A 25901-nucleotide genomic window follows, 5' to 3' on the forward strand; every position below is an offset into this window, starting at 1 on the left:
TTTATGAAGAAGAATCAATATACACCTCTTATTGAATTGTCCATGGGAACAATTTTCAGTAATGCTTGCTTTATCTTTCTCAATGGAGTTAACGGTGGAAAATCCCAGAGATGTACTTCTACAGTGGATGGAGAATCAACAGGATTCTTTGGAATCTCTGGAAGATGAAAAAAAATATCTTCTCAAATGTTTCCTTTTCACAGGGTCAAATTCTAAAGTTAGGAGAGATGGACTTCAACCTTTGTGTTTCTATTATGTAGATTAATAACAACTCTTCGATTAGAGACATAATTCATCAATAGACTTCACCAGAGATTCACTATATCAAAATCAAACGTGGATGCTGCCTTTGTCCCTAATAAAGGAGCAGCACGTGCCATTGCTCAAAATAATTCAGGAAGTTATATGAGTTGTGGCACTTCTACCTTCGATGCAACATCTTCTCTTTTGGCGGAAAACAAAAGTTTTTTTTTCTGGGTCTCAGTCTGGGAAGGAGACTTAACTTTCCAAGAGTTATAGCAGAAGGTGACACCACAAATGTGACTAAAGCAATTACATGAGATGTTAATGATATTCCATGGAGCATCAAATCTTGAGTAAGAGAATCAAAGAAGAAGAAGAAGGAAACTTTATTTAAGTATTTTGGATCCTTTGTTATGCTAACATGTTATGCACGATAACATCACCGGACCGTGGAATTCTAATTCTCTTCCTACTTGTATTTATTCAAACTTCAATCTTAATGAGGTAGTTTAATAAAACTTGCTCTAGTCCAGGTCCCTTAAAAAAAAAACCCAGGGTACCAAGGGTAGTGGTGGTACTGATACCTGGAATTTAGACCTAGTGCAAGCCTTTTTTACTCAAGAAAATGGTCAGAAAATAACGAACATTAGAATCCCGTTGTCTGGTCATGATAGATTGATTTGGCCATTTATTAAAAATGGTAGCTTTACAGTTAAATCGGCTTATAAGCTTTTGGATGGTGAACTACCTGCGCTGATCCTAATACTCATGTAAATCCTATATATAAGAACCTTTGGAAGTCTCATCTTTTGCCTAAAATCTAACTATCTTTATGGAAATGCATTGAAGGGATATTGCCGACTAACGATAGAGTGTCTGTTTTCAAATCTAGTCAGGATATTACTTGTAGTATGAGTGATTCCATTACTTCTAAAACAGTTGAGCATCTCATTCTGCATTTCCCTTTTTCTAAATTTGTTTGGGCCTCTTTGCCTTTTAGTAATTTGGTCATTCAAGATTTTGCTTATGTCGTTAATATTTATGATTGGATTAGCGAATATCTTTTGGCCAACAAGGTTCTTTGTTGTTCTGTCTTAAGTACTGCGTGGTGTATCTGGAGGGACGAATGCTTTCACATCTTCCAACAAAAGCCTCTAAGTACTCAGTGTACTATCAGACTGGCATCTAAAATGATTAGTGATACCAATGAATTCCTAGTCTCTTCTTGTCCTAATAGTCAGTCTATTGTTGTGCAAGTTCATGTGTCTCCCTCTAATGAACATCTCCCACATGATTGTTATATAGTGTATTGTGATGCTTCTTATGATAAAGATGCTAATAATTTTGGTATTGGTATTGTCGTTTTCGACAAAATAGGAGAGTTCAATGGATGCAAGACAGTCGTATGCCAAGCACTAAACCCTGAAAAAGCTGAATGTTTAGCCTTACTTGAAGCTGTGAAGTGGGCTAAAGCAATAGGTTACGACAGTATTTGCTTAGAAGTGATGCGAAGAACGCCATCTCTTTTCTTAATAAAAGTGGCGACCAGATTAGTTGGTTCAACAACTCTGTTTTAGAGGATTGTCTTTTTATTCCAAGTAATTTTAGTTATGTTAAAACTATTCGAATAAAATGGGTTTTGATCATGCAAATACTAATTGTCTTAACTAATACAATATGCAAAAATTGGTTTCCTCAAATAACAATGGGACTCTTACACACAATTTATCAAACAGATTGTGTACAACCCAATTTTCCTTAAGATGAACAAACTAGGGCAGTTCCAAATCACATAACAATCAATAGAAATATATGAGAGAATAATAAGAATCAAAATTAACTATCTGGAATTTGAATTGAGGCGAGGTAATCCTCTTTTTTGAAAACTTTAACTTCCCGCCACCGGTGCAAGAAAAATTTGAAAGTAAGTCTAGCCAAGATACAACAATACCTTTGATGTTAACATGCACTCGAATAACATCAAACAATCGAACGTAAAGCAGCAACAAACTCTCGGACTAAGACTCCAACCGAAGATTTTAGTTTCGATTAAAACAAAGGAAGCTTTTCTCGCTTTTTTAGTATTCGTATGTTAAAGAATATTGGGTTCTTATATTACTAAAGGTGACGGTTCACCAAAAGCCATAATCCCAAACTGAATGGTCGCAATGATTGGTACCAGACGCAACTTTTATTCATATTCGGAAATGGATTTGGGGGCCGTCCAAATTCAAATTTCCTGCAAAAACTGAGTATGTTAGTAGAAATTTTAATGGTTGAGCTGATAAAACAACTAAATATAGTGGAAGGTTCAACATATCAGATTTTCACTTCACATAAGTTTAAGAGAGGAAGTCTTCCTAGTTGTTTCTTCACATAATTATCCTCCATCCAACAGATGTAATCATTTATCTATATCAGTATATATGTTCCTTTTTTGTGTGAAAAAGAAAAGAACAAGTCTAGACCCATGAAGTTTTCACTTTAATTTCTCTCGAGAGGGAATCGAATGAATAATACTCTACGTGCTTAGCTTCGAAATAGGTGCGGGTAAAAATGGGATCCCCACTTGTATCTGTGAGTGCAATTCTCGGTGGAAGGGTCGAAGTCAATCTAGACTTTTTGAAGAAAAAAAAAGTGCCCTGGTGGTACAAGTTTTTCCCATTCAGCCTCAAGTCAAGGGCATACCAAAGGACCGGGAGATTAAAAAAAAGAGCCGTTTAATATACGGAATAATGGGTCTCATTATGCCTATAGAACCGCCACATCTTCTCTTTCTTTATTTGAAGTGAATCCAATTCAAAAAACGTTACATAGAGAAAAATAAGGGAGAAAATATTTCGAATTCAAAACTACTCTCAAACAAAAACCTAACCTAACCTCTCCAGTGTCTCCGACTCGTTTTTCACCGATGATGGCTGCTTCTTCTTCAACTCAAGAGGAGACATACTTGTTAGGGTTTGTGACTGTTAACATAGTTGGTCTACAACACTATTTTGCTTCCATTAAAGACCGTCAAGTGGTAGGTTTACTTCCAGAACCTTTCAATTCTTATGATGAAAACGCAATTAAAGTTCTAGATGTTAAGAAAACTCAAACTCAAGTTGGATACATTGAGCGTTCTGCTGCTGCTATTTTATCTCCTCTAATCGATACTCGCCAAATTCTTGTACAAGGTATTGTACCTAAAACCCTAGGTGTTAACAATCGATATAAAAAGCCTTGTCAGGTACATATTTTTGCAAAGATTGAGGATTTCGAAACTGTTAAATCTGTGATAATGGAATCTGGGTTGCAGTTGATTTCTGGTTCTAATCCAGCATTTACTCAATCAGAATCTGCTATTGTTAAAGAACTTCAACCAAAGAAAAAGTTTAAAAAGATTGATGAAGTTTTTAATTTTGTGTCTGATTCTGAGAAAGAAAAGGGTGTACGATGGGAAGCCTTGGAACCACCTAAGGAAATCATCAAGACTGAGTTGTTAGATCATCAAAAGTTAGGGTTAGGTTGGTTGGTTCATAGGGAGAATTCTGATGAATTGCCACCTTTTTGGATTGAGAAAGAAGGAGATTATGGGAATTTGTTGACGGATTTTCATACAAGAGAACGGCCTGCACCTTTAAGAGGTGGGATTTTTGCTGATGACATGGGTTTGGGGAAGACACTTACTTTACTATCTTTAATTGCTACTAACAGACCAGACAACACAAGTAACGGTAGTTTGGATAAATTGGGAGAAGACGGAGAACAGGAAGAACAATGGTCTGTTTTAGTGAGTGGAAATGAGTCTAAGAAGAGAAAGCAGATACTGAAAACTGTTGACTCGAATAAGAAACGTAGAACAAACACTGATTTGGAGGATGGAAATTGTGGCGTTTTGGGGCCAAGGACGACGTTGGTTGTTTGCCCCCCATCGGTTTTTTCGACGTGGGTAACACAACTAAATGAACATACAAGACCTGGTCATTTGAAGGTGTACATGTATTATGGAACACGAACAAATGACCCCGAGGAGCTTCAGAAGTATGATATTGTTTTGACAACTTACGGTACTCTCGCCTCTGAGTTTAAAAATAGCGAATCACCTGTCAAAAAGGTTAGCGAATCTCCTATCAAAAAGGTCAGCGAATCTCCTATCAGTAAGGTCGAGTGGTTCCGAGTTATTTTGGATGAGGCACATGTTATTAAGAATGAGAAATCTTCCCAAGCTGTAGCTGTTCTTTCTTTGAAAGCCTTGAGGAGGTGGGTAGTTACAGGAACACCTATTCTGAATGGCGCATATGATTTGTATTCTCTCGTGGCCTTCTTGAAGTTTGAGCCATTGTCAGTTAAGAGTTATTGGCAAACCCTGGTGCAACAACCACTTGATAAAGGACAATCGATTGGGCTCTCACGTCTACAGGTATGCTCGTGCTAGTAATACTAGGTGGTCAAATATATTCTTAAGTTTTAACTTTAAAACTTGTTCTACCTTATCAAATTTATCCCAGCTGTAAATGTAGATACATGATAACTTTAGATTCGAATGCTACATTTATGATACCTCCAAAATATCAAGTTTTTTTATATTTAGTAAAAGATTAAGTTAGTGCAACTCTGAATTGTTTTTTCCCCGATAGCAATGAAGATCGAAGAGATGTAGAATACTGGGGTATTTTAGCAGAATGAAAATGAATCTTGTTGCAACCAGATATCAGAATCAAGTGAACTTTTAGTACTAGACGTTAATCACTTAAATCTTCTGTTCAGCGATGTTATGAAACATTTTATAAACATGTAGCACCAAAATGATAAATTCAGTGGCAAATTTAGAAATTAAGTTACTGAGTTTAGTCTTCAGTTAAACGGAAGGACTGAAATTCTATGTCTTCGGTGAGGTTAGATTGTCCACACTAGAGATTAAGGCTTGCATGTCACTTAATCAAGTCGATGTATTATGTTGTCATCCATATAAGTTGTGCAATTGTTGATTCATCATTGATAGTGTTATATCATTTAATCAACTCAATCTTGGTGCTAGTCAACTAGTTATATAAATTTACATAGTTTTGTTGTGGCTGTTACATTTAAATCTGGTTATCTCACGGTGGTATTACTTGTGTAGTCGTATGACTCAGATACATGTTATTCACTGTTCACTACTGTCTGCAATTTCATTCAGCTAATATTGTCAATTCGATCTCCCAAGTGATATTTAAGAAAACATGCTTTCTGAAAAAAGTATGTTAGTTGATCTGTTGATGCGTTATACAGTGGAAGGTATGTGAATACTTGTAAGGTTCTGTTAAATTTTAAATTGATCCCCCTCTTCCAGATTCCAGATTATATGCCCCCTTCATGAAATATGAGATGCTCTTTTCCTTTTGGTTTTCTTAATTAGTTAATTGAGATAATTGGATATCTTTTTACTTTTTTAATCAACTTCTTTGACACTATTTTCAAATTTCAATAGAATATCATGGCAAGCCTCTCTTTGCGAAGACATAAGGACGATGGTTTGGTCGAACTGCCACCTAAAACTGTTGAAACTTGTTTGGTGGAGCTCTCTGTTGAAGAAAGGGACAAGTATGACCAAATGCTAATGGATTATCAAAATGTGGTACGCAACTATATCCATCGTGACAATGTTGTGCTCAATTACTCAAGATTACTTAGTATTGTTTTGAGGCTACGTCAGATCTGTAACGATGTAACCTTGTGTCCAACAGAAGAATTACTTCCGTCATACAACATTGAAGGTAACAATTTTTCTGCCCTTTCTTCTCCAACACAATTTAGTTGGTTCTGAAAAGTATATTAAGGTTTCTGGTGCATCCATATATTATCGTTGTTATGAATTCTATGAGTGTAATAATAATGACTATAATACTAGGTGAAGAATAATCTCCATGATTTTTGTGAAAATTTTGACCAAATAATCATGTGTTCCGTCGATATATGAAATACGTTTATATTTAGGATCCACAAACTCTAATCATGTGTTCCGTCGATATATGAAATACGTTTATATTTAGAATCCACAAACTTCAAGTATGGTGAGGGAGTGTTGAGCTAGTAATCGCTGATGCTTTGTATGCTAATAGTGGCTCCTGCGTGAGAGAGATGAAAAAATTACAGCATCATTTGCTGACCTAGTTCTTCCTCTGGACCAAATGAAACGAAATCTTGATCGTGTAACCTGTTTCATTTACGGTTACTATAGTCACATGGGCACTTAAGGGACACTCAAGCAAGCAGGGATAATGTATAAAGTTGAAATAATAATATGTAATAGCTGAGTATTTCAGCTGAAAATGATGAATTCTATTTAGTAAAGATGGGATAGTTAGGAACTTGCTTCTGAATATTTCAGCTAAAAATTGAAGTCACCCAGATAGTCCTTTGCATCTCACATGTGTATATTTTTGTAACCAGGTTTCTGAACAGCAACGTAATATAATCTGTGTGTTTTTTTATTATACCACTTCTTGTGGATTACAGTTTTTTTGACGTATCAGCGTATAAAATAACGAGGATTGTTATTACTAATTGCCGTCCTCTATATTTAATGTTTTTCGAAGAACTTAAATTATTGAATCCTCTCTTATTTGGTCACTCACAGAGCTAGATTCATATGTGCATTAGCTCATAAGTTGTAGTTTAAAAACTTGCAGATGTATCCAGTAATCCTGAATTGCTTCAGAAGTTGGTGTCAATTCTACAAGATGGAGATGACTTTGACTGTCCAATTTGCATTTCTCCACCAACTGGTACCATCATCACATGTTGTGCTCATATCTTTTGCAAAAACTGTATTTTAAAAGCCATCCAGAAGAATTCTTGCTGCCCTTTGTGCCGTCACAGTCTTTCCGAGTCAGACCTCTTCTCTGCCCCACCAGAAGAATCTTCCGAGGACTGTGAAAATAGTGATTCTTCAAATGGAAGTAATACCTACTCCTCTAAAGTTTCAGCACTGTTAAAACTTCTGATAGCCTCTAGGAAGGAAAATCCATCAAGAAAATCAGTCGTGTTTTCACAATTTAGAAAGATGTTGGTCTTACTCGAACGACCGCTAAAGGATGCTGGTTTTAAGATTTTGAGATTAGATGGATCAATGACCGCAACAAGGAGGGGTAAGGTGATCAAAGAATTCGAAAATCAGGGGTCAGATTCAGCTACTGTGCTTCTAGCAAGTCTTAAAGCTTCAGGAACTGGGATAAATCTTACGGCTGCGTCTAGGGTATACTTGTTTGAGCCATGGTGGAACCCTGCAGTTGAAGAACAGGCCATGGACCGTGTTCACCGAATAGGACAAAAGGAAGATGTCAAGATTGTGAGGCTAATAGTTGAGAACAGCATTGAGGAAAGGATATTGGAGTTACAGTCGGGGAAAAAGAATTTAGGAAGTCAAGGTTCTAGAAAGAATAAGGATACGAGACAAATGGGTGGTGAAGATATTCGCCTCTTATTGGATTTGTGAACTCTTCCTGGACTGTTACGATGATCAGTTACGTATGTTCATATACACAAGTCTCACTCCAAAAGACTTTAAACCTTATTTCAACTTCCCTTGGCTTCGGTTGGTTATGTGTAGTCCTCACTTCTCACTCTTTTGCTCTTCCTGGGTTTTGCCACCATAATGTGGTTGGTTATGTGTAGTCCTCACTTCTCACTCTTTTGCTCTTCCTGGGTCTTCCCACCATAATGTTCCCTGATTGTCCTGGCTACTAACATAGGTTTTGGAACCTCGGCATTTTTGGTGTCGTATTACTTTTTGAGGAAAATGGCAATTAGTTCAGTGTAAATTCTGTTTGCAACTGCTAACATTTTGCTGGAACATGTTTTTAAGAAATGCAAAGGCGATGGTTCAGTAGGTACTAGTCTTTCTTGTGGTTATTGCTTCTTGTTTTGCTGTTCTTTCTATATTCTTTAATTTTGTTATCTGGGTGAATAGTTGGAGGAGCTAATAGCTTAGGATTACCTGTTGTCTTTGTTGATTTATGGTATATACTTGGAACTAGCTAAGGGTGGCAACTGTGCCTACGAGCTATGCCGGTGTAGATACGACTATGTTATCCATTTATGGAAAATGTAATGAAAATGTTCTCTGATGGAACCACGGGGTACACTAGTTTTTTTATGAGAGTGTGGTCCTCTTGCCTGCCTGTTCTTTAAAGAACTTCACTTTGTCCGAGTCAAAAATGCCCCCTCCGCACAAGGTTTGGTGCAGAAATTAGTCTGTCAGTGAAAGGTTTGCGGAGGCAACTAATAGAATTATATATTTTTGCAAGCCGCCTTGAGCCATTCATAGGAGGAGCTTACCAGAGTATACCGAATTGATCCTCTTCTACCTAGACGTTACTAATGGCGGTACTTTACTACCATCTCTTTCAACTTAGAGACGACAGACTATCCCTCGTGTCGCAGTCAGGGTCTCGAAACTTTACTGCATGGCACCAACCACCTGAAATAACATTTACAATGTGGTTGTAGTATAAATTCTTTTCTTTTGGGGTGGCCTTTTACGCCAAAAATTCCTTTTGGTACTTATCGAGCTTATTTTAAGTGTTATCTTAGGAAGACTACCGTCTACAACCAGCATGTTATTAAAGTTCTTATTAAAATGGTTCAGTTTTTGGGGACATTTTGTAAATTCCATTCAAAGAGTTTCAGTGTGAGATCAGGTCAAGGTTTGACTAAATTGACAAAGCTCAAGAGAGTCAAAAGAGAAAACCCCACAGCCAGAGTGGACCAATTCCTTCTGACTTTCATGAGTTGACTAGATCTGGGTTGACAAGAGAAACAAGGACTGCTTGCAAGGTTGAAAGAATAATGCAACGCAAACACATGTTTTATTTTCTTCTATTAACTCTCTATACCCTTTTTTCGGTCAATTTTGGCCGTCGCCTCTCTGACTTAGTCAAGGCGAAAATTTTCATCTCCATGATGTGTTATCTCACCATTAGGGTGTTCTTCTATATCACAGTATTGTGATTGTCTCTTCGTTTTTACTTTTAGATTTTTCGATACAGTGAGTTTTCGCAACTTCAGTCCTTCCTTTCTTACAGATTTCCAGTTTTTTACTAGTTTAGTTTTTCGTTGAGAATGGCATCTACATCAAAAGAAAAAGGTGCAGTTTCAGAAGCATTTCATACCCTAAACACAACTGTTGAAGATCCGGTTACTTATGAGTTTGAGGATACCGAGGATTCAAATGAAAGAAGCACTGACCACAACAAGAACTTATTATTTAAATTTATTTCAGGTAGAGAGTATAATATAAACCTAATACATCAGATCCTAACAAAAGCTTGGAGACCGTCATGAGGTTTCATGATTAAGGAGATGGGAGGTGGTATCTACAATGTCAGATTTGCTCTTCTGTGTGACCTGATAGCGGTGATTCAAGGGACTCCGCGGTCTGTGAAAGAAGAATTGATGTTGATAGAAAGAGGCAATGAAGAATTCTTATTAGAAGACTATGATTTCAGATATGTTGTGTTCAGCTTACACATCTATGGGCTTCCATTAAGCTGAAGGCTGAGAAAGTGTTTAGTATTGTCGATATATTTGGTACTCCAGAACCAATTGATCCATCCATGACTGTAAAATGGGGAAAATTTGCTAAGGTAAGAGTTAGATTAGACATAACAAAACCGCTTCCAAAGGATATGGAGATAACTCTGGAGTCCAAAAAGAAGATTAAAATCACTTTCAGATACGAGAAGGTGCCCAGATTATGTTTCCATTGTGGTTTCTTCGGCCATATCATGAAGCAATGTCCTCACTTATCTAAAAAACTGGAAGAGGATACAACGCAAAGTACTGATGATATAATGCAAAGAATGACGGATAGATCTTATGCGAGATACAATGAAGAAATTCGTGTTTTCTACAAAAACACAGATGAAGAAATGGATCAATGTATAACAGGAGTGAAGAAGATGAATATGGAGGCTCAAGAACCGTTGATGAAGAACCATAATCTAGACGACGAAAATAATGACACGCGGCTTCTCAATCTGAATCTGGAGGCGCTGAGGATGGATGGATCCAATGGCGAGAAAGCGGCAAGGCGAAAATCCAATGGGGAAAAACTGCATCTGAAAAAAGCGAAGCAGGGAAAAGACAAAGTTGCAGAAGGTGGTGTAACAGATGGTACCACAGGTAGGATGAACAGATAAGAGGACAGTGGGTTAGCAGATCCAAGAAAAATCCTGGCATAGGAAACATATGTATGGAAGAAAAACAATTAATGGAGCAGGCTTTGGAGGGGCTCATAACGGAAAGAAAAAAGACATTTAATGGAGAGACAGCTGTAGATGGTGAGTCACTTCCACGTAGACATGACGTGAATACCATGTGTGCATACCCAAATCAGAATACGGGTATCCCAACAGGTGTGGATACTGAGAGACCAATGGGCATAGTAGAAGGACAATCCAAATCCATAGACAGTCGAAACAAACATACATAGAACCTTCTTCCTAAACCTAACCCTAAAAACCAAATCTCGGATAATTTCATACTTCAATCAAGCCAAATTCTCTCAATCAATAACACAGAAGATAACGAATTCAGCTCCTCCTCGACATCAACAAAGGGAAGCTCGAAAAAGAAGGAAAAAGGATGAAAGAGACAAGCAAGAAACTGTAGAAATGATCAGCAAAGCAAACATAATGGTGAAGCTCGGAGTGGTTCGAAAAGACTGGCGTGTCCAATGGATATCGATGTACCAATTAAGAAATTTAACTCAACAACTCCTCATTTAATGGGTGTGGTGGCTGCCCAAAATCCGCCACAAGGTCAATGTTAATCTTCTCATGGAATTTTCAAGGATTGAGAAACACCTCGACAATCCAAAATCTAAAAGCGTTTCTCAGGGCTTGCAACCCTCAAATTGCATTCTTGACATAGACTTTAATGGGCGAGGATAATTTTGACAGATTGTTCAATTCCCTCAATTTTTATCATTATAAATATGTTCCAGCAATAAGAAGGAGTGGCGGAAATGTGTTACTATGGAAGAATTCTGTTGATTTGGATGTGTTGAGAGCAGATAAGAATGTTATACATTATCGTATTCACAACATCACTGAAAGAGACTGGGAGTTGTTATGTGTGTATGGTCCTCCACAGCACCAATTAAGAAATAAGTTCTGGTATGATTTCTCACACTAAACTGCTCAATTACAAAATCCATGGTGTCTAGTTGGAGATCTTAATGCAATATGTTCAATCAGTGAGAAAAAGGGTGGTAATCAAACAATGACCTATGCAAACAATGAATTCAGGAACTTCATCAAATACAAAGGTCTTATAGATATGGGATTTGTTGGTCCTGCATTTACTTGGTCAAATGGAGCTGTAGCTAATGAGCCTATATTTGAAAGACTGGACAGGACTGTGTGTACTTCAGATTGGTTCTTCATGTTTCAAGAGAATGGATTTTGCACCTTCCAAGAATAAGCAGTGATCATGCTCCAATACTAGTTAGCACTCATAGAACTAGTAAGAGGAAAAGAAAGCATGCCAACAAATTTGAATATTTTTGGATAGAGCACCCTGCCTTTCAAGATGTAGTACATAATGCTTGGATATCAAGCTCTAATGAGACAACAAGGAAGATCGTGGAAGTGGGAGAAGAGTTAAATAAATGGAGCAGAAAGACCTTTGGGAATATATTTAGAGCTGGAGAAGAACTGAAAGAAAAGCTCTTGAAGACTCAAATGGAGGCACATATTAGAGATACAAGACAAGAAGAAAAAGAGCTGTGTATGGAGATTGAAAAGCTGAATATCATGCAGAGAAAATATTATGAGCAGAGAAGTAAGGCTAAATGGATTCCCAAAATAGACAAGAACACAAAAGCTTTCCACATGTCAGTCTTACAGAGGAAGAAGAAAAACCAGATTGCAGCTCTTAAGTTACCAAATGCCTCATGGGTAACTGATGCAAATGATATTGTCCAGTATCTTGTGAAGTATTTCACAGATCTTTTCAAGAGAGACGCATAAGAGATGCATCATCCAATTCAGTTTCAATCCACATCCAAGATTGATACTACAAGTAATGACAACATCACAGTGGTGCCTATGAAGGAGGAAGTTTGGAGTACTATCAAGAGAATGAAAAGTCTGAAAGCTCCAGGACCAGATGGCATGCCTGCTATTTTCTACAAACAATGTTGGGAGGTGGTAGGAGACGAGGTAACTAAAACTATCCAAAATTGTTTCTCTTCTACAACTCTACCACTAGGATTGAATCACACCAATATAGTGATAATTCCTAAAGTCAAAAACCCTACTATCCCTGCTGAATTTAGACCTTTTGATCTAACAAACATCATGCATAAAGTAGTTACCAAGATTCTAGCACAGAGAATAAGAATCCATCTAGATAGTTTAGTGGACAAAGCGCAATTTGCGTTTATCCCTGGAAGATCAATCATAGACAACATAGTCACTGCCAAAGAGATCATTCATACCATGTCTAACTCAAGCTCTGTCCTAGGAGCATTTGCCTTAAAAATAGACATAAGTAAGGCTTATGACAAGATTAGCTGGAGATTTTTGAGACACTGCCTAAGAATTTTTGGCTCTGTAGGGCAAACTTATAAGCTGATCATGAATTGTGTAACCACAGCCAGTTTCTCTATAGTTGTTAATGGTCAAGCAAAGGGATATTTTATGAGTGAAAGAGGACTACGACAAGGGTGTCCATTATCACCGTATTTGTTTATATTGTGCTCTCAAGGTCTCACCTGGCTCATGCGCATTATGGAAAGGAATGCCCTATACAATGGATACAAAGTTTGCAAGTGTGCACCAGTTGTCTCTCATATGATGTTTGCAGATGACTTATTGCTATTTGGGACCTTGGACAACAAGACTGTTGACACTCTTATGAAGATCTAGTTCACATATGCATCTTGATCTGGTCAGGAAGCAAATATGAAGAAATCTGTAGTGTTTTTTAGCAAAGGAGTACAGATTGAGAGAAGAATGGAAATACCAAGCTTGTTGGGTGTACAAATGATGGAGAACATTGATAAGTACTTGGGGCACCAATTACTCAATCCAGCACATTTGATATCCTCCCATGATGGACTTGAGGAAAAATTTGATGCCAAGACAGCAGGGTGGAAGAGAATTTTTTTGACCCATGCAGGCAGAACTTTGTTGATCAAGACAAAACTGGGTCTTATCCCGCCTTATTATATGTCTACTTCAATCATCCCCAAGAAGGTGTTAGCAAAGCTCACAAGAATAATGAGGAACTTTTGGTGGGGTCATGACAAGGATATGAAAAAGATGCATTTCATAAAATGGAGCATTTTTGAGATGGAAAAGGAACAGGGTGGTTTGGGAATAAGGTCTTCAGAAGCTAAACATGGAAATGATAGCAAAGCTTATATGGAAGTTCTTGGAGGATGAAGTCTGTTTATGGGGTCAGATTATGAAAGCAAAGTATATAAAGAATGGGAATTTCTGGGAGGTAAAGAAAAACGATGGCTGCTCAGCTACATGGAGTGCAATGTTGAAAGTTAGAGAAGAAATGAGAAAGGGATGATGTTGGACAATTGCGAATGGTAAAAATATCGACATATGGGACGATCCGTGGATACCGAACATTGCAGCGAAGAAACCAGAGAAGAGGGAGAATGTAGACTATCAGGTCAAGAAGGTGAAGGATCTTATTATACAAGGAGAATGGAAATGGGATGAAATCAAGCTGCAACAGCTCTTCACCCCAACTGAAGTGACCAAGATTAAGGAGATCCATATACCTGTCGAGCCAGAAGAAAGTAGAAATAACAAACTGATGTAGTTACACCATCCAAAAGGTGAATTCTCAACCAAATCCTTTCTAAAAACTTTGAATGACAGATCCCCTTCCACCTCTAACAGCAATGAGTTCCCATGGAAGAAATTCTGGAGAGTGAGAAATATTCCTCCAAGAATCCAAATTTTTGTTTGGCGAATGCTCCAAAATGGACTTCCTGTAGCCAGAAACATTAAGAAACACATCCATGGCATAAATGATGACTGCAGGTTGTGTGATAGGAAGGTGGAATGTATGGAACATCTGTTTTTATATTGTCAGGTGACACAAGCAGTCTTTTTTGCTTCTCCACTGAGTCTCAGAATTGGTGAATGCCCAAATCAGTCGGTGCAAGACATAATTCTGCAGTGGATGGAAGAAGGAGGTGATCATTCTAAACTAAAGATGGGAATATGTGTGTTCTGGGAAATATGGAAAGCCAGAAATGAGGTTGTCTTCAACAAGAAGAAATTCAGTGTACAGAAAGTGATCCAAGAGGCCCTGTATTGGTATAATATGAAAATGGAAGTTGTGCCTACTGATGTGCAGCTAACTGAAGATGATCTAATGGGAGCTGAGAAGGATTACTGGGAACCACCAGAAGGCGAGAAAATCAAGATTGACTTTGATGGAGCTGCAGGATCAAAAGGTTTTGCTTGTGGTGTAATAGCCAGAGATAAAGGGGCTAAAGTACTGGGATGCCAAAACAAAATAATAGATTATTGCACTGCAGATGAAACTGAAGCGTTTAGTGCTCTATTGGCAGTGGAGCTGGGGTTCAGCAAAGGCTTCAGAAACATCATTCTGGAAGGCGACTCTTTACATGTCATAAATGCTCTGAAGCATAAGCATTACACTGCAAACTGGAAGATCAAGAACACAATCAGCGGAACCAGGGATGAGCTGAAAAATTTCAAGTCTGTGGAATTCAGGTACATCAGAAAGAATGCCAATAATGTGGCACACAATCTAGCAGCACTAGCTGTTTCTAACCGCTCTTCAAATGTGTGGCTATCTACTCCTCCTCTAGATATTGTTCATCTCATTGAGAATGAGCAATTTGTTGTTAGTTAGCTCTTTTCCCTGTTTTTTTCTTTTTTGTTTTTTCTTTTCCCCTTCAAAAAAAAATGAAAAAAAAAAAAAAAACCCTCTATACCCACCAAAAAGCGTACTGTACCCAAAAGGAACCGAGCAATAATAGATTTTGAGGAGGATAGGATATGCATCCTACACTGTTAGTGCTTGCTGGATAGGCCCTGATCGCTAATGTTATCATCTCCGAAATTCACTTATTACATGGTGTAATTAGATTGTTTTGAGAAACTTGACTCTTTCTAAATATGACCCGAAACCAGACTTTGAAATGCAATCTTAAGTTATAAATTTGCATGAGATTACCACGGTCCAAGCGGTCCAAGCCAATAATTCTGTGTGTATGTACAATGATTTTAACCTTTTCGTCCTTAATTTAATACCTAACTTTAATTAATCAATGAGACCGACTTTCTTGAGGAGGATAGGGAAAATTAGATATCACATCATTACCATCATCCTATTAACTGTATAATGTATTATCTGCAGGAATCCACTAAAAAGTCAACAATACTTGTTGGTTATGAAGATAACCACCTTATGCCTCGCAAATAACTCTGATTAGGGCTAGCTAGCTAGCTAGAAGCCATTAAACCAAGGTACCTAACCACTTCCTTTTCTATAGACTTTGACTCCTCCCCTAACTAATTCTTACACAGGTTCGTAGTTTATTTATAAGTGGCGTGAACAAAGTCCTAACATAAGGTTGACCGTAGGGGATTCACCAATATAGATCCACTATTCTAACTTCCAAGTCAGATAATGATAAGATTGTGGAACTATGGCGAGCGCATACGAACGTCCAAGTTCGGTGACAGATTTGAACGGGGACTATGCCTAGAATTCATAGAATTATACTATTGCGGTCGGAAAATTTAGATTTTTGTACCTTCTCCGATCTTAACATACATGATTTGAATATTATTTTCTTTGTAAACCATTATTTCTCTTCGTCATATATTTACATTTTGCATATTTTGTTGTATTTGTTTCATGTTTATGATGTAATTATTTTTCTTAAAAACTCTCATGTATATGTTTCTTAATAGCAATGAAATACTAACGGTTTGATTATCGAGAAAAAAGAGAGGAAAAAATGGATATATTTACAACATAAAAATTTGTATGATAAAAACAATTTAGAGGATTTATTTCAAAATTGATTTTATATAAATTTCAGCATCAATATAAATCCATCATAGATACAAATATTTTCTCTTGATATCCTACATACGAAGTTTGTCTATGTAGATGGACAAAAATAAACCAAACATAAGTGATAAGTTTTTCTAGCTTGGAAAGATGAATATAGAAATATTTATACTTGGCTTTCAACATTATCTGGTTTGGCTTTACAATGATGCTTTTCAACTATTGCATTTATAGAGCATTTATCATTCGATATTTATTGCTTTAAAAAATTACCAAGTCATCCAACAAATTCTAATAAATGAATGATGACATCCACGATTGAAATTTGAAATTTATTACCATTGTATCTTCCTACCAATGGAAAAAGTTTTGATCCTGCACTGCGAGATCAAAATTGAATTCGCGACATTATGGTCGTCGGATAACAAAGATGTGACATCATTAACTCTATAGTTAACCACATTTATATACCCAGGTAGACTGTCGTATTTTATCTTTATTTGCTTTTCATATGTTCACCTTTCCCAACCGGTAGTTACGTCATCTCCTTGCTTCAGTTAGCCTCTTCCTGCAAGTGAATCACAAGATTGTTAAACAAAAAGGTTATGTTAGAGCATTGCTCGGTCGAACTCGCATGCGTTTCTATCTCAAGCATGTTTGTCAATGTTAGTGATCAAAACTATAAGTCTTGATTTCTAGCCTATTTATAGATGTCTCAGACTAGGATATATATAGTGTAGTTGAGCTTAGATCTCTCGGCGTTCATCTCTTGAAGACGAAGAACTACTAAGGGGAGCTTATGGAACTTCTTCGACAAAAGGTATGTGGAGACTTGAATCATCTATCACTTTGAAAGTCTATTTCTACTATCTCCTATATTGAGACATAAGTCGTGTTACGATATAGTTTTCTCTATACACATTTGAGATTTCGAGCTGAGTATATCTCGCTTACATATTTCTCGAAATATGTGTTGGTAAGCTTTCGCTTCGACCAAGTTCTTTTTATATCATGAGAAAATTGCCGAGTAACATCTTACATGGTTTGTGTGATACAATCATTTGATGTAGGCTTGGAATGTTTCGATAATGAATATCTTGAAAATTGCTTTGATGCTAATAGTGTGTGAAAACGGCTATTATCATTATAGAAGAATGTTTCAATGATTGAAATAAAAGATTTGATGATGTAACCATGTTTGGATATAAGCATATATAGTGTGTTCGCACATTAGTGTATAAATCCATAAACCGGGAACCAAGAGTATGCATATGTGTGTATACGAAATTGGTGAAGGAGACAAGATAAGTATGCGTACCCGTACGCATACTGACGGAAGTTTTCGAACTGAAAATATCTGCTGAGTTTTGGAATTACAAACTCCTAAACTAGTCACCTTAAGCATGCGTACCCTACGCATACTGGAGGAAGTTTTCGAACCGAAAATTTCTGCTAAGTTTGGAAACTTAACAAACTCAAAATCCGGTTGCTTAAGTACGCATACCCATACGCATACTTAAACTGGTTACTTTGTCAAATCGGTCAGTTCATGAACTTAAACATTTAAATCATAAGGAATGCAATATTTGCAAACCGTGGCTATAATGTTCATGATTGATTCAAGTGAATCAAACTGATTTGGTTTCGATTGTGTTTTCTATGCAATTGAACAACTCTTTAACTAGTTTCATTTGAGTCATTTGAACTAGTTATGGTAAAGATGAATAAGGTTGTTATGAGAGTAATCATATGGCTAACCTCGGTTAACTATTTATGGATTAACCCGGTGTACATGTTTAGGTACGGTTACATAAACCTAAATGAGGGTACATTTCATTTGTGTGTAACAATCTAAGTTCGATCTAACGGTTGAAAGATATTAGCTTGGTTGAATCAGTTTTTTTATCTAACGGTGAATATTGAATGCTTTGTTACCAAGGTAACTTGGATTGCAAACCCTGATTTGAAAACAATATAAAGGAGAACTCTAGCAACTGGGAAACCTAATCCCCACACTTCTGTGTGTTACTAGTTGCATAACTAGAGTCAATTCACCTTTAACCTTAGGTTTCTTCTCGATACCCTGTAGGTTAACGACTTGAAGACTTCATTGGGATTGTGAAGCCAAACCCAACTATTATCTTTGTAGTTGCGTGATCTGATCTTGCTGTTTCTATCGTGTTGAGTGCAATTGAAATAATTGGCTCGAGATTTTATATCTCCGATAGGAAAGATAGAAAATTAATCACAAACAAACTTCGTTCGTCATTTGTGATTCCACAATAACTTGTTTCGCTAGTCGATTAAGTTTCTTGTGACGTGATTGACAATTCTAGGTTGTTCTTCGGGAATATAAGTCCGGGTTATCAATTGGTTCATGTTCACCTTGATTTATCAAAAGACGGAACAAAAACTCTTGGGTATTTCTGTGGGAGACAGATTTATTTAATCCTATAGATTTTTCTGTGTGAGACAGATTTGTCTATCAAGTCTTCGACTTTGGGTCGTAGCAACTCTTGGTTGTGGGTGAGATCAAATAAGGGAATCAAGTGCGTAATATCATGCTGGGATCAGAGACGTAAGGAGCGCAACTGTACCTTGAATCAGTGTGAGATTGATTAGGGTTCAACTACAGTCTAGTCCGAAGTTAATAGGTAGTAGTTTAGTGTTTGTAGCGGCTTAATACAGTGCGGTGTTCAATATGGACTAGGTCCCGCATTTGCGGTTTCCTCATTAACAAAATTCTGGTGTCTGTGTTATTTCTTTTCCGCATTATATTTTGTTATATAATTGAAATATCACAAGTTGTGCGTTAAGATCAATCAATTAGAATATCCAACCTTGGGTTGTTGATTTACATTGATTGGCACTTGAACATTGGTCTTTGGTACCGTTCAAGTTACTTCTCTTTATCCAATCGAATTCGCAGATTTCTATTTGTTGATTGCGGATTGAATTAAGAGTTAGAGATATTAAACTCCTAGATATACTTTATTCTAGATTGAGTCTGACTGTCTAATTGATTCTCTAGAAAGTGTATTGGAGTAAGTCCTCTTACATTACCAAACGAATTGCTAGGTGTGGTTTTTAGACCCCAGCATTTTCAGGTTAAATCCTTGCTTCAGGGAAAAAAAAAAAAGAAACTTTATGTTGCCAATAGAAAATGGATTCACAAATATTCAATATTTCAAAAAGATGAAAAATTCTGAACATTTCTCAGGGTTACTATTCTCCAGTCTTCAATACAATAACGAAGACAAAGTCCTAAATATTTATGACCAAATTTTATGTGTACAAATTTTTTAAATCTGAACCTAGCTATTTTTTTGTGTATGTTAGATAAAATAAGTTCCAAACCCGATCATGACAAGGTTGGTTGATACATGGATTCTTATTTGTCCTTCCAACTGTTCTTTATTTTACTTGTCTTCACAAAGTTAATCTTGACAATAACATAGAATTAGTTGTAGTACATAGTGGTTAGATTAGATGCAACCTAGTGTATTCATATTAAGAAATCTGAACCAAATATCATTAGCTTGGTGTACTAATCAATTACCTACAATATTTAGTCTTTGAGAAACTTCGTTTTGTGATTTCAAGTTCTTATTGATCAGGAAAGTAAGGGATAAACGAGGTAATCTGAAAAGGTGAATATGGGTAAATCAAACAAAATTTCGGCAGTTAACAAAATATTCGGCCAAATAATTGTGGTTAAAGTGATGTCACATCTCTGCTATTGGACGGTCATAAAGCCGCTAATTCAATTTTGATCCCGCAGTGCGAGATCAAAATTGTTTCACCTACCAATCCTTCAGTTGCAAATGATAAATCTTAACACATACTCACTTTGTTTCACCAAAGTTGACTTACTTCAAGTTTGCACAATTCTTAAGTCAAGAAATAGAGAAGAAAATTTTTAGGTATTTTTTTCGAATTACATCCTTATCGATAACAAATAAAATTTAGAAATGTCATATCTCTCAAACTATACCACCGATATTTGTAAACTATACATCCTGGAAAAATATCTTAAATCACCTATATAATGATGAATATAAACACACAAAGGTTGACAATTTATCTCTCTCTACTCCGCTCTATATAACAACTTTATTTAAACAATTATCCTAAATTTCTTCATCCTAATTTACCATGTTATCTTTCTCTTTAATATAGATTTACTCGGTTTTGGATCTGAGATTTCAGATCTACCGAGGAAATCGGGAAAACATTAGTATATTCTTTTTTGTTTTGTTTTTAATAATGCGCTTTCGTAATATTACGTTTACGTTTAGGTTTTTGTTTTTTTTTTGTTTAATTTCAATAAACGTTATCGATGGCTATTACATGTCGTATGTTCTTTCATTACGCTTATACAATGGTTTTTCATATCCCTTTGGGGCTTTCTAATGGATTGGATAATATAATTGGTATATGAAATTGTTACAACAGATTTTTTCTTGAATTATTGTCTCAACAATCTCATGTGTCCAGATCAATTGAAGGATGAATAAAGAAGATATGTCATGTAATTCTTATTTGGTCATTCTTGTAGAAGATTATTCGGGATTTTTTGGTAAATTTTTTTGGTACTAGATTGATTTTAATACAACTTCTTATCTGATGGATGAGAAAAAGATATGTGATTTAGAATTTAAATTGAAGAAATATATTAATCATATTGATGTGATAATTGAGAGGGATGCAATCAATTGTCAACGGGCCAGTTTGGAGAATGATCAAGATATAAATTTGGAGCCTCATATTTCTCACTTGTAGGATCAAAACCCTGATAGTCTTTCCATGTTATTGGTTTTATATGATCCGAAAAAATATAAGTTACATTATACAATTTTTATGTCACTACCAAATATATAAAGATGAAATAAGAGGGTGTGTCTATCTACCACCTCTTCTATGTAATCCTCCAAACCTCAATTTGAATGAGGTTGTCTAATAAATATAGAGTTGCACAAGAACCGACCCACTAAACCAAACCCGCATGTACCCGATCAAACCGTAGGTTTCTAAAACGAATCTACGCGTAGTGGATTGGTATATGGTTATGAATCTAAAAACCCGGCCGAACCCGCACGAAAAACCCGATAGTTATAGGCCTTTGATGTAAATTAATACTATCCCTACAAAGTTTGAAACTATAAAAACTATAAGACCTAGTTTCTTCTAATATTTCAGTCAGTTACTCTCTCCACTCCTCTCGAATTTTTCTTCTTATTCTTGTCCAGTTCTTCTTCTTTACGCATGTGATCTGAAAAAGTACTGAATCTTACCAGTTTTTCTTCTCTGATTCAACAACTACTCATCAACAAAAACTATTTCTTCAATACAGTCCAACATCAACCGAAAACAACAAACACATGCAAATCTTCATCTTCAACTATGAACTAGGTATGAAAATTTTGGGGTTTTGATTCATTTTATTTTTTTATATACTCTTTTCTCATTTAAGATTAAGATTAAGTAAATCATAGAAAATAAAAACGACATGGTTTAAAAAAAAAATATATATATATATATATAAATGGGTTGAGAGTGATTTGTTCTTTTTAGGGTTTAAAGAAAGATTTTCTGTTTGTTTCTAGGGTTAAATAATTTTGAATTGATTGATCACTCTAAATTAATTTCTTGTGTTACTGATGTTGTTGTTGGAAAGAACTGAATTAACCCGTAGTTAAATCCAAACCCGACCGACTCGAAGTGGACGGTTTAAAACCCGACCGGAAGATTGGTCGGGCGGAGTTGGTTTAAAATTTTAAAACCTGATTTACTAGCGGTTGGGGCTGGTTTGGGTAAAACCCGAACCGACCCGCCCATATGCAGCTCCAAATAAATAGAATTTATTGGCTATCCGAAGCTTCTCATTCATTCAATATATAAATATAACCGTCAAATTATATATATATATATATATATATATATTTTATATTAAAATTTAATAACGATAATCACTTAAAGAATAATTTTACAAAATAGTCTTATTTAATGATAATTGTCAACTTTGGAGAGACAAATTTTAAATGAAAATACCACCTTTGATGGATGGGAGGAGTACAATATCCACAGCTTAGAGCCTCCACAATTATGGAGCTGACCAAATACGAAAAACCAGAACAAATACTAAATTCTTTTTGGTATTTTTACAGGCCAACTGCAACATGAGGAGACCATAATATAGTTAGACACAAATGCTAGGAACGTCTGAGTGCAGATGTGAATTAAAAACCATTTGATTTTTGGACGCTAACTATACCTTATTTGAGATTTATTAGCGCAAAAAGCCCTACTACCTGCCCCCACATCCCGCTAAAAACCAAACGATAGTTATATCAAAACGTCTACCTATGAACGTCATTTATACCTACGCCTAAAAAGTAAATGCTACTTGTAATAACGCCTCACTCTAAAATCTCATTATACCCACGCCTACACATGCACGTACATTATATCTACGACCCATTAAATTTGATTTTAGTTGGAATCGGCAACTATTTTTGGCCTTAAACCTTAGAAAACTCGACCATATTTAACTATATTATATCTTACTATGATGGAACATCATATCATATTTGGGGTCGTGATTGTGGATGCTCTTTGGCATACTCCTATGCACATGTTAAACACCATGGTTTGTCATTTTTGCACCCAGTATGGGTATGGAAAAGTGACAAACGTATGTGCCAAAGTATCAAATACACCACTTAGGCATATGCGATGGAGTTTCTAGCGAGCGATAGGGATTCCATCGCTCGATGGTCTTAAAAACGCTCGTCGGTCATAAGAGCGCCAACACTAGTATTTTCATCGCTCGTTGCTGTGAACATCGCTTAGTTATTTTCCACCCAATAGTCAGGAATTCCCACTCCTATAAATACTCAAATTCAAATTCATTTTAACTCACACCAGAATTTTTGTCGGTCAGAAGAGCGCCAACACTAGTCTTTCCATCGCTCGCTGCTGTGAACATCGCTCAGTTATTTTCCATCCAATGGTCAGGAATTCCCACCCCTACAAATACCCCAACTTCAAATTCATTTCAACTAGCACCAGAATTTCTAAATCTCTCTAGAATTCCTCAAACTTACGCATCTTGCATACTTTTCATCACTCTTCAAATTTTTCAAAATGCGTGGCTGAAAATATGAATATGGTTGGGTTCATAGAAAACCAACATGTTGTCGAAAATCAAAGAGTTGTTAACTGAACTAATGTGCAAAGTCAAATAAGAAGAAGACAGGGTCCAAAATTTACTACTGCGGAAGATGAATGTATTTGTAGGAATTATGTTTTTTTAGTCAACGTCATATCATTGGTGATGCACTCAAAAACCATTACATTTTAGGAAAACATATTTGTTAAAATTTCAAAAAGAAAAAATGAACCTCTAAAATCGCGATGCGAGCTCGTCGTGTCATTGCTTCACTGTGATCAATAAGAACATTATTTTGTATGTTGCTTTAGCAATGCAAGCGGGTTGAAACATGAGGAGTGGGAAAACTATGATGAACATTGAATAAAGGTGTCGGGCGCAGTGACACCGCAACAACGTAAAAGACTTCCAATATGAAGTTGTTTTGAGATTTTGAAAGTGTTGCCCGATTATAATCTAATATTTATGTTTTAATTTTTTAGTTGTCAACTTAATTTCCTAAGTAGAAGTTTTATTAGTAGTTTTAAGTAAAACTTAATTTCCTAATAAGTAGAAGTTTTAATGTTTCTTAATTACAATGTAAGTCCAATTGGAATGTAATACTGAAAGAATAAAATATAAGCTTAATTTTCAACAATACGAGTCAAATTATTGAATTGATATAAACTTCGAGTTAATTATTAATAATCATTTTAGAAGACATAAAACTAGAAAATAATAATTTAAAATATAGACTTTTAAAAATAAAAATTCGGGACAATGTCTTCCGTCTTGTTTATCTTCTTCATTTCACATAACTTCCAATCAATGCGCTCATGAACAAAGTTTCCTTTGTTTATCTTCTTCCTTGCCTTGAATTTTTCCTTGCCTTGATTTTCCTTGCCTTGAACTTTTCTTTACCTTTTCTTAGCTACAGGTTTGAGTTGGTTAATGTCTATGACTTGAAGACTTCTTTGCTTTTTACCTACTCCCTTCATCCCTGAATAGATGACCTAGTTCAAGTTTGCACAATTCTGAAGGCAAGGAGGACATAAGAGTATTTTTTAAGTCGTTTTTACAATTATACCCTTATTGATAATAATTAGTAAAATTTGGAAATAATTTATATGTTTACAATGTTAACAAAAGTATCTGAATACATAAAAAAAAAACATCAAGATAATCAAAACCCTAATATAAATAAGAATATCAACAACATGTAGATCGCAAAGAGAAAGGGCAATAAACCGCAGAGATACCCAATTTTTGATTATGTATAAGGGAGATATTATGGTATATTCCGGAAATAATTCGGACCATTTGAAAAGCGTTTCAAAACACATACATAATGAATATTGTTAGAGCACTGCTTGGTCGAACTCGCAGGCGTTGCTATCTCAAGCTTGTTGTCAAGTTTAGTTGCCAAAACTATAAGTCTTGATTTCTAGTACTCTACGTGTAGCCATGTCTCGGATTAGGATAGAATGTGTAGTTGAGCTTTAGACTTCACGGCGTTCATCGGTTGAAGACGAAGAACTACCAATGGGAGATTGTGGAACTTTATCAAAAAAGGTATGTGGAGACTTGAACTCATCTATCACTCAGAAGTATATTTCTATTTTATCTCCTAATGAGACAAAAGTCGTATAGCTATATAGACTTTATATTATACGCATTTGATATTTCGAGCTGAGTTTAACTCGCTTATATATTTCTCGAAATATGTGTTGGTAAGCTTTCGCTTTAACCAAGTTCATCTTTATTCTTGACGAAAGTCAAAAGATGATCATGTGAAAATCGCCTGGTACATCTTACATGATTTGTGCGAGACAATCATTTGATGTAGACTCTGATATTTCGTATTGATCTATTGATCACTTGAAAATTGTTTTGAAGCTAATAGTTTGTGTGAGACAGCTATTCTCGTCTTCCAAGAATGTTTCAATGATTAAGATGGAATTTAGAATGATTAACCATTGATTGGATATAGCACAATATGCGTACTTGTATGCTAACTGTTGCAAGTTATTCAAAGTACGGGAACCATAGTATGCATACCCGTATGCGCACTGGTTGGTTAGTTGAAAGTCCGAAAACTTAGTATGCATACCCATATGCGTACCGGCGTAAAGTTCAAGTCCGGGAATTCAACTGAGTTTGGAGGTATGTGTACCCGTTCGCATACTGGCGATCCAAACTATGTCCGACCACTTAGGTATGCGCACCCGTTTGCATACTTGAGTGGGTTAAGTTCTAAAATCGTTTTTTTCATGAACTAATACATTTATATATTAAGGAATGCAATCTTTTGCAAACTGTGGCTATAATGTTTGTAGATTGATTCAAGTGAATCAAAATCGATTTTGCTTCAATTGTGTCTTGTATACTTCTGTGAGAATATAAACAATTGAACAACTCCATAACTAGTTTCATTTGAGTCATTTGAACTAGTTGTGATTAA

At 36.0% G+C, this 25901-nt stretch overlaps 3 protein-coding genes across 4 annotated transcripts; all 3 read left to right on the plus strand.

Moving 5' to 3' along the window:
• The first annotated feature begins 3049 nt into the window (after nt 1-3049).
• On the plus strand, nt 3050-8162 carry LOC113313884 (putative SWI/SNF-related matrix-associated actin-dependent regulator of chromatin subfamily A member 3-like 1). Of its 2 annotated transcripts, XM_026562665.1 has the most exons (4): nt 3050-4645; nt 5696-5842; nt 5921-5981; nt 6897-8162. In XM_026562665.1, exons 1-4 carry the CDS (start codon nt 3155-3157, stop codon nt 7700-7702), a joined length of 2505 nt encoding a protein of 834 aa, XP_026418450.1. In that variant the 5' UTR covers nt 3050-3154; the 3' UTR covers nt 7703-8162. The 2 variants fall into 2 exon arrangements, with proteins under 2 accessions (XP_026418450.1, XP_026418449.1); XM_026562664.1 differs by having other exon boundaries at nt 5696-5981.
• A 2315-nt stretch (nt 8163-10477) lies between these two features.
• LOC113312281 lies at nt 10478-12239 on the plus strand. Its single transcript, XM_026561042.1, has 4 exons — nt 10478-10547; nt 11213-11384; nt 11466-11645; nt 11828-12239. Exons 1-4 carry the CDS (start codon nt 10478-10480, stop codon nt 12237-12239), a joined length of 834 nt encoding a protein of 277 aa, XP_026416827.1.
• Nucleotides 12240-13667: 1428 nt separating this feature from the next.
• On the plus strand, nt 13668-15120 carry LOC113312282. Its single transcript, XM_026561044.1, has 3 exons — nt 13668-13767; nt 13862-14048; nt 14133-15120. The coding sequence occupies exons 1-3, from the start codon at nt 13668-13670 to the stop codon at nt 15118-15120; spliced, it is 1275 nt and encodes a 424-aa protein (XP_026416829.1).
• Nucleotides 15121-25901: the final 10781 nt, after the last annotated feature.

Source organism: Papaver somniferum, chromosome 9 (genome assembly GCF_003573695.1).
Source record: "Papaver somniferum cultivar HN1 chromosome 9, ASM357369v1, whole genome shotgun sequence".
Lineage (NCBI taxonomy): Eukaryota > Viridiplantae > Streptophyta > Magnoliopsida > Ranunculales > Papaveraceae > Papaver > Papaver somniferum.